Below are 10,196 nucleotides of genomic sequence, written 5' to 3' on the forward strand. Positions count from 1 at the left end.
ATTTTTGCCAAGTACTCAGTCTTGGTCCTACAAATTCTAAATCCCTTTGATTCCAAAATTTACCTCCACAGCTCTAGATTGCTATTTACGCCAGCCCTGGTCTCATCCACTAGTACCACATCATAAACAAAGAGCATACACCAAGAAATATCTCCTTATATATCCTTCGTCACCTTAACCATCACTAAGGAAAACATATATGGGATATATTGGTTTCACTGTCACCTGCGTGAACACTTGTCACAACATTGTCGTGCATATCTCTTACAAGGGCAGTGTACTTTGCTGGAACTTTGTGTTTCTCCACCTCCCACCACATGACAGTCTTTGGAATCTTGTCATATGCGTTCTCCAAGTCTATGAAAACCATATCTAGGCCCTTCTTGTGCTAACTATATATGTCTCCAAAATTCGGTGAAGTAAGAAAATTGTCTCTATAATCGATCCCCCAGGCATAAAACTGAATTAGTTTTTAGTGACATTCGTCATTTCATCAGGCGGTGCTCAATGAATCTCTCACAAGTTTCATAGTATGGCTCATAAACTTAATCCATCACTAATTACTAAAACTTTGAATGTCTCCTTTATTCTTGAAGATAGGTACTAATATGCTCTTTCTTCACTCTTCGGGCATCTTGATTGACCGATAAATGTGGTTGAAAAGCTGATTTATTCATACTATTGCCACGTATCCAAGGCTTCTCCACACCTCAGTTGGGACATCATTAGGACCCAAGGCCTTTCCTCCTTTCAACTAACTTACATATGGTTCAACGATGTAGTTCACCATTTGAAAGAGTGGACTGTCACACGACCTTCATATTTCAAAGACACATATAAATATTAATATTTCATAATTAAATATGTGCTACATCCGTAATAACAAACTTAGTGGGATGTATAGACTTTTATAATGTTACTCAATAGTATCTCATTTGCCTCATTAGATAGCGAAAAAACAAAAACATGATAAACATCCATGATCACTTCCCTAAGTATTGATGAAGCTATGCACAAGTACTTGCTATTGTTAAAAACACAAAAGTATAGCAAAGGTCTCGTATCTCTTTCATCAATTCATACACACGGATTCATCATTGTTGTTCTTCCTCTCCGAACCTAAACAACACAATACATACGAGCATTTCTTCATACAATTATCATCAAATGGTGTCAAAATGGTGGTAGTGGTTGTGATCCATATATATTCATAGTACTCATTGGAGATCATTTAAAAGTTAAACTAGCCACTTTTAGTGATGAAATTCAAAATCTGCCAACAAATTTCAGCAGCAATGCAGCCCAGATTTGCCTTACTTAAACATTCCGGAATTTTTTTTTCCAATTTTTGTGTGTGTAAGGGATGAAAAGTTATAGTTTCTGCAAAATTTTCAGCTTAATTGGAGTTTCAGATAAAGAATTAAAAATAAAACAATGAGCAACATCATGCAGATTTCTGTTACTCCTTCTATGTTCTTTACAAAAACAATGAAAATCTTTTTGTGGTTTTTAGTTTTGGGTGGCAATGACAACTAATTGAATAGCAAGCAAACTAAAGGAGCAGTAAAATCTTTTTGGGTTTTTACTAAGAGTGATTAACATGCAAATGCTAGAAAGTGATTTTTTTTTGGATTTGGAAGTTTTGTGACAACAAAACTACAAATCAAACAACTTATATAATACTAGGAAAATTTTTCTACAAGACACCGTTATTTTTCGGTCTTTGCCAAAACATATCACTAAAACGTGTCTTTGCCTAGTACCATTATAATTTCGCAGTTGGTTTGCCAAAACACACCTTGTGACCCAAAGCGAAAAGTTTGATTTTTCATGCTTAGGATAACCATCCACGTCCGGTTTAGAATGGTTTTTTTGGTAGTTAAAACTTTGGCCCAACCGTTTTGAGCTTTAACGGGTTTTTTCAGACCCTGTTAATGTGTAGGTATGAGTTTCTAATGCAAAAAAGGTTTTTTTTCTTTGCCTTCGTCAATCGGATGCAAAAAAAAGGTTTTTTTTTCTTTGCCTTGTTACTTCTGACTTAGTCCATGTTTTATTTCTTATATCTCTTCCCAAAGGTAGAGAAGATAAGATATTTTTTCGATAAAGGATGATTTATTACTTTTGGGAAGCAATTACATCCAGCCTCTGCATAACCAGGATGCACACAGCCGTTCAAAGTGTCTGGATTCAAAGTATATAAAACTAGGCGGAATACATATCGAAGCGATGAATTATATAACGCCTAGGATGAGGGTGGTGCTGGAGAAGATAGGATATGATAATAGCACGCCATTTTAGAAATGAGAAAAAGCACACGCCGAGCTAAGATGTCGCAAACTATTTTTTTTTCCAAACGATCCACCAGGGGATCGAATTTTCATTACCAAGAAGATAACGAAAATATAGAGTTTGCTGTTCAAGAAAGAAAAACAAAGCGCGAGGATCGCCGCCTAATGCTAGCGTTCATGATTAGCTATTACAAACCAAACATAAGTTTTTAACTGCCAGGGCCATGAAACAACCAGAGACAAGTTTAGCTAGCTAGCCAAAACAGGGGGGGCAACTTATAAAGCATTCATCAGGTCTTCAGGAGGCGGCGCCATCCTTAGCATCATCAGGGTTCTTGTTCTCCAGCTGGAGTAGATTGCCTTGTCCAGGACTTCAAGTAGCACCAGCTCCAGCCGCCGCAGCTAGACGCATGAGGCCATCCGCACCAGCACGAATCTCAGAGGCATCTTGTTCACCATGTAAACCTGACCAATAATTCATAAACACAGCAGCGTAACTGATCAAGTCAAGAGGGGAGCTAATCAACTTGTTTTCAAAGCATGCTCTATTTCTAGTTTTCCAGATGGCCCAGCAGATAGCTGCCAGGCCAGCAATTTGAATGTTACGACTGGCAGGAACAAATTGGGGAAACCACCAAAAGAATTGTGAAAAACTCCCAGGACGTGTGGGAGAGTTGATAGCAGTAGCAACCGCACTCCAGACAAACTTGGCTGCAGAACAGCCAAAGAAGAGGTGGTTGATGGTTTCAAGACCATTGCAAAATTGGCAATGAGGTGCCCCAGACCAGTTGCGTTTGAGAAGATTGTCTTTTGTAGCAATGGCGTTATGCCAGATCAGCCAGAGCCAAATTTTAATTTTCAGAGGAATTTTGCTTTTCCATAGATGTCTGAAAGATCTGTCTCTACCACTCCCACAAATCTGTTTATACATAGATTTCACAGTAAAGCTACCATTTTTTGACCATTTCCATCTGGGAGAATCATTTTCTTGAGACAGATTTGTCTGGTTCATCAGTTGAATCAGACCAGCCTCTTGTATGATGAGATCAGGAGTCAGCCATCTTCTATATGAGAATCTCCATCCCATATCAGCAGCCCCAGCCACAGTGATATTTTGTTCATTGCAAATGTCAAATAGCACAGGAAACATATCCTTGAGAGGACTTGTACTACACCAAGAGTCTCCCCAAAAACTAGTCAACATACCATTACCAACCTTCATTCTTCTACCACAGAGGTATAAGCCTCTAACTTTCATCATGTCAGACCAAAGTGGAGAGTCTCCAGGTCTTTTTCTTGCATAATAAATGCCTTTTCCTCTAAGATATTTCAGCCTCATAAAATCTTGCCATGGTCCAGTGTCATGTTCCAATTTCCACCACCACTTGCACATCAAGCTAATGTTGAATTTAGACAAGTCTTTGACTCCCAAACCACCTTTTTTGCTTTGGTTTACAGATCCATCTCCACCTCACAAAATGATACTTTCTTTTATCAGCACTACCAGCCCAAAAAAAGGACCTGATAGGTTTGTCCATTTGTTCTATATTTGTCTTGTGTAAAAGTCTCAGAGACATCTGATAAACTGCAGTGTTGGCTAAACAAGCATCAATCTTAACCAACCTCCCTCCAATGGACATGGAGTTGCCAATCCGTCCACACATTTTTTTCTTAGTTTTCTCTCCCAGGAACTTCATGTCAGATACCGAAGCTCTTCTAGCACATACTGGGGTTCCCAGATATTTGATGGGCCATCTGCCTTTCTGGCAATTGAACAGCTCAACATAGAAATTCTGCTTTGTGTCATCATCCAAAATCATCATAACCTCACTTTTTTCAAAGTTAATTTTCAATCCAGACATGGATTCAAAAATATAAAGCAAGAGTTTCAAATTGACTGCTTGTTGAGCATCATCTTGCAACAATAGAATGGTGTCGTCAGCATATTGTAGAATTGCCACCCCATTCTGTACCAGATTGTCAGCCAAGCCTGTAATCAGTCCACTGTTCTGTGCCAGGTGAACCATTTTAGCTAAACTGTTAGCAGCCATATTAAAAAGGAAGGGGGCAAAAGGATCACCTTGCCTCACTCCCTTATGACTGGTAAAATATGGGCCCACTTTGTCATTAACTTTGACACTAAGGGTCCCACCAGCAACAGATTTCCTGATCCACTTCAACCAATTACTGTTGAAACCCTTACGTTTGCGTGCGATCAAACAAGAATCCCCAATTTACTTTATCATATGCTTTTTCAAAGTCAATCTTCAACACCACACCCTGTTTCTTTCTAAAATTATCTTCTTTCAAAATTTCCTGAAGCAACATCACACCATCAGAGATGTATCTCCCTTTGATGAAAGCAGTCTGGCATGGCAGCAAAAGTTTACTCATCACAGGAGTTACTCTAGCAGTCAAAGTTTTTGTCACTATCTTGAAAAAAACTTGCAACAGACAAATGGGTCTGAATTTCTGAATGACATCAGCATCTGCAGACTTGGGAATTAAAGTGATAACTCCATAGTTGATTCTATCCAAGTCAATCTTATGTTCAAACAAATCATTGAAGACATGCAGAATATCAAACTTAATAACATCCCAGCAGTGCTGATAGAATTCAATGGGAAAGCCATCAGGGCCAGCTGCCTTATTCTTCTCCATGTCATCAATAATATCTTTGATTTCTTCTAATGTAAAACGTTTATCTAGTTCAGAATTGTCCAAAGTATTAAGTTTCTCTTCATCTGTCCATATATCATCTCTCAATCTGATCCCAGAATCAATCACTGGGCCAAATAAATCTTTGTAAAAGGCAGTAGCATGCTCCAACAGAGCAGCATCACCTTGAACAATTGTATCACCTTTTTTCAGGGAGAAAATGGTTCTCTTCCTTTTGCATCCATTGGCTGCCCTATGAAAGAAAGCAGAGTTACTGTCACCATGAAGGAGCCAGTTCTCTCTTGATCTCTGTCTCCAGAAAGTTTCCTCATTGTCTAAGACATTCAGCATTTCCTGTTGAAGCAAACTTTTTCTTTCTCTTTGAGATGGAGATAAAGGACCTAACTCTTCCAGCTCCTCAAGCTCTTTCAGTTCAATGGAAATATCTTTTTTCTTTTTAATGTCAGCTCCTCTCAGATTAGCACCCCACCCTTTCAGTGCTTTCTTGACATTTTTTAATTTCTTCATTATTTTTTCAAGGCTGTCCTTGGCAAACACTTGTTGATCCCAGCACCTTTTAACTTTTTCCAGGAAATTATCCTCTTTGAGCCATCTTTTTTCAAATCTAAAGTCCCTCTTCTTCACCATGATATCAAGAGTGTCAAGAATAAGGGGATTATGATCAGATATGTCTCTCACTAATTTGTGAACTGTTACAAGGGGAAAAAGATCTTCCCAGGTGCTGCTCATTAAAAATCTGTCTAATTTCTCCAAGGTTGGATCACTGTGATTGTTGGACCAAGTATACTGACCACCAGTCATATGAATCTCTCTCAAGGCACAGGTATTAATGATGGAATTGAAAATGTCGCAAACTATTTGAATGAATATCTGAAATGGGAAACAATCAAAGTATCTAGAGAGCTTGACTTGACTTGAATGCGGTGCCCACGGCTAGCTACAGAAAGGTATGCACAGTCACGAGATATTTTGAGTTGGCTTTGGTTGCGATTTGCGGCGCTGGCCACGTGAATTGAGATTTCCACTTTCTTGTTCCCCTTTGTTCCTGTCCCTCTCATGCTCTGAAAAATCAGGAAATGTTTGCAAGGAGCTACCTAATCATTTGTTGCCACTCTAAATTCCAAGACGTCCGGCAGGCCAGCCACTAGACTAGAGTAGAGTAATCTTCACCTGCACTAGCCAACTGCAGCATCGGACAAGGGAAAGGCGAACGCTCCCAAGCTCTCGCCATGGCCTCCGCCAGCGAGCACACGGTGGCGCTTCTCGCCGAGGTCTCGTCTCCCTCCTCTGCTTCTCCTGTTGTAAATTCTTGTCTCTCTCCCGTTCGCCTGCTCATGGAGTTCAATTTTGCTGGGGCAGGGACAAGAGGAATACACCACCGACGGGTCCCTTGATTTTAATGGGAACCCGGCGCTGAAGCATCGCACGGGTGGATGGCGAGCATGCCGCTCAGTTCTCGGTGAGTTCTTTCCGTTGAGGTGGATTTCAGCAAGATCAAATTTCATTGTAATTTTCACCCGCAAAAAAAGAAAATCCATCGTAATTTTCAACTGTTCTTGGTAGCAATACTCCGCGTGCGAATGTGCGATGATCAATGGGTTCTACTCTTTAACGATGATGATGCGCAGCTACGGAATTCTGCTACTGCCTGGCGTACAACGCCATTTCTTCCAACCTCGTCACCTACCTCACCGGCGTCCTGGGCCAGAGCAACGTCGCCGCCGCCAGGAACGTGTCTACCTGGCAGGCCACGTGCTTCCTCATGCCCATCGCCGGCGCCGTCGTCGCCGACTCCTACTGGGGAAGGTACCGCACCATGGTCGTCTCCTGCTCCGTTGGCGTCGCGGTACGTTACGCAATCCTCACCTCAATTCCTCAATCAATGACATCCATCTTGACATCTTGTCATGTCCAAATTAAGATATTCAGGCCACCGTTTACCCTCTCTATTTTGGGCAGGGCATGATCATGACAGCGCTGTCGGCGTACCTGCCACTCCTCGTCAAGAACGGCGCTTCGTTCACCTCGTCGAACGTGGTGTCGGCTCAGGAGTCTGTCCTGTTTCTCGGCCTCTACATGATCGCCGTCGGGCTAGGCGGCCTCCGCCCTTGCCTGATGTCCTTCGGCGCCGACCAGTTCGACGACGGCGACCCGTCGGAGCGCGTGCACAAGGGCTCCTTCTTCAACTGGTACGTGTTCAACATGAACTGTGCGTCGCTCATATCCAGCACCGGCATCGTGTGGGTGCAGGACCACTACGGCTGGCCGCTGGGCCTGACCATCCCGGTGGCGGTTCTGGCCGTCGGGCTCTTCTTCCTGGTTGCGGCGTCACGGGCGTACAGGTTCCAGAGAACCCGCGGTAGCCCACTCACCAGAGTCTGCCAGGTCGTCGTCGCCGCCGTCAGGAACTTTGGTGTCGATCCGCCGGCCGACAGCTCTTTCCTGTACCAGCTACCGGAAGACGACGGTGCCATGAAAGGAGCTCAGAGGATCGATCACACCACTGATCTCCGGTCAGTTAGCTCGACGAATTCTCTGAAAAGTCCTTGTTTGGTGATAAAATAAAATAACAGTCTTGACTCGAAATGCATATGTTGTTTCTTACTTGATCAGATTCTTCGACAAAGCGGCCACTGTAGCTGTTACAGACAAGGAGGCGGCTGCGCTGGCGCTGTCCAGCCCATGGAGGCTGTGCGCCGTGACGCAGGTGGAGGAGCTCAAGATTCTCGCGCGGATGCTGCCGCTCTGGGTGACCATCGTGTTCTTCTACGCCGTGTCGGCGCAGGTTTCGTCGACGTTCGTGGAGCAGGGCATGGCGATGGACGCCGCCGTCGGCTCCGTGCGCGTCCCGCCCGCATCTATGTCCACCTTCGACATGCTCACAATTGTCGTAATGGTCCCGCTCTACGACCGGGCGTTCGTGCCGGCGGCCAGGCGGCTAACCGGGAGGGAGAAGGGCGTCTCGGATCTGCAGAGGATCGGCGCTGGACTCGCCATGCCCGTGCTTGTCATGGCCGCGGCGGCGACTGTCGAGACGGTGCGCCTCCGCGCGGCTCCGGGGAAGGTAAGTGAGCTGTGGCAGGCGCCCCAGTACGCGCTGGTGGGGGTCGGCGAGGTGCTCACCACCATCGGGCAGCTCGACTCATAGCAGCCGGATTCGGGGTACGGTGGTCCGTCCCTCGTACCGGATTCGATGAACCGGAAACGGATTCGGAAACGCCCCGCGATTCAGTCAAAATCGCAGCGGATTCACGTTTCCGGGTCGTCCCAGGTTCATTGATTTGGTGGAGAATGGTGAGACTAAAATTCCCCTTCCCCAAATCGTATTTACTCCAAAGCTAGATTCCCGAGCCGCTCTAACTTTTCCTCTCCCAATTAACTCCTGGTTCCCTTCCCCATCTTCAATTCTGCATCAATGGAGGCAGCAAGAATCCCTCATTTCGTTCGATTTCTTCTCCCATCTTCTATAAGTACTCCCATCCCATGGAATTCTTGGAGCAGAGCCACGAAGAACTGGAGAAGTCGAAGGAAAATCTAGGTAAGAATCTCATAGAAAGGTCTGATGGGAATTGAGATTTCGTTTTCTTCCATGGATTTGATTTGATCTTATTCTTCCAAGATTTCATTTTCTTTCACGTTTCTTGTACCATATTACCGTACCGGGTTCACCGTACCGAAATGACTCGGTTCACGTCCCCGACGTATAAGATTCGATCTAGAGATGTGTACCCCTAGTGTTTCCTATTTTTTTCATCCTCCGATTCCCGTCCCCCGTTTCCGTCCCCCGTACCCTCCGTACCGGAAACATGGCAGCTATGGCTCGACTTCTTCTACAACCAGGCGCCACCGGCTATGAAGACCGTGTGCACGGCGCTCGGGTTCCTTGCGATAGCGGCGGGCAACTACCTGAGCTCGTTCATACTGACGGCAGTGCAGTGGGCGACGACTACCGGCGGCCGCCCCGGGTGGATCCCCGATGACCTGAACGAGGGGCATCTCGATCGCTTCTTCTGGATGATAGCCGGACTGGGCTGCCTGAATCTCATGGCGTATGTGAGCTGCGCCGTGAGGTACAAATACAGAAAGGCTTGCTGATTTTTCAGGTCCGTATCGTACGTGTGCCGCAAGTTTTTTTTTTTGCAGTGTGCGATGCATGGTTCCAAAGAAATGTATGTAACAACTATAGCATCAAGATACCACATATCCATCAAATGTTCTTCTGATAGAATATAAGAACGGACATATTCAATCTTTCTCAGTGGCTTTGTTAGGTTAAAGCCGGGTTTATCTTGAGCTTGCCGTCTAAAAGTTATCTTTCTTCCGGGAAAATTTTCTCCCCAATGCTAGAAACACACCGAATAGTTTATACATGTCCATATTTAAATTATTATAGGTGCTTGTAAATGGCAAAATCACTCTTAAGTTATTTACAGGTAATACCCATTTCGCAAATATACATCTGTAAAAAGTTGACTGGACTGCAGATAGTCTCTCCGCAAAGCATGGGCGGCCATCCATTTCTTTACTCAGCACCTTCGTCGGCCTTTGGATAACCCTCGCCGTCACCAATTGTTGACGGAGTAGAGGGGTTTCACACCATTCCATCATGTTTCGCGGCCACATCGTGGCGACGGCAGCACGACAAGCACCGGCTATGGGAAGTGAGGCTCAGGGCGAATCAAGGGTTGAGGTAGAGACGAACAACAATGCCACTGAATGCGATATTTAGTGGAGATGTTCGACGTCGTGACGCCCATGAGAATGGTTGTTGTTTGCCAAGCTCAGGTGTTGGCACAAGTTGAATTTCAGTTTCGTGCTGCTTTTCGACTGTGTCACGACTCACGAGCTCTAGTGAGAAAACTTGGTGTGACTGTCATGTCGGATGCGACCGACAGTAGTTATTTTTGTGGTTCGATCGTGCCTATTATGTTTTGGTTGGCATAGATAGTTGGTTCTTGAAGTCGTGATCTCAAGTTTGGTGTAGTTAGTTCTTCTCATGATTTATTCATTTCTGTTCGAGATTCTTGCAGGGGTGTCTCCTTGATCACAATCATGTTTAATCATAACAAAAATAACATTTGTAATAATAATGATAATTCAACCTTAGGGTCGGCTACTCAAGCGGCTCTTTTGAATCTATAAGGTTACCGATCTTGTTGATGTCTTGTCTCGTGTGAATTTTCGAGAAACATCAAGATGCACATGGTGAAGGTAAGATGTGACGCCCCG

The 10,196-nt window shown here is 44.3% G+C and overlaps 1 protein-coding gene across 1 annotated transcript; it reads left to right on the forward strand.

Moving 5' to 3' along the window:
* Positions 1 to 6,054: 6,054 nt before the first annotated feature.
* On the forward strand, positions 6,055 to 8,115 carry LOC124661477 (protein NRT1/ PTR FAMILY 8.3-like). Its single transcript, XM_047199337.1, has 5 exons — positions 6,055 to 6,238; positions 6,327 to 6,426; positions 6,596 to 6,813; positions 6,927 to 7,480; positions 7,581 to 8,115. Exons 1-5 carry the CDS (start codon positions 6,197 to 6,199, stop codon positions 8,113 to 8,115), a joined length of 1,449 nt encoding a protein of 482 aa, XP_047055293.1. The 5' UTR covers positions 6,055 to 6,196.
* The last annotated feature ends 2,081 nt before the right edge of the window (positions 8,116 to 10,196 follow it).

The sequence above is a fragment of the Lolium rigidum genome, chromosome 1 (genome assembly GCF_022539505.1).
Source record: "Lolium rigidum isolate FL_2022 chromosome 1, APGP_CSIRO_Lrig_0.1, whole genome shotgun sequence".
In the NCBI taxonomy this organism is placed as follows: domain Eukaryota; kingdom Viridiplantae; phylum Streptophyta; class Magnoliopsida; order Poales; family Poaceae; genus Lolium; species Lolium rigidum.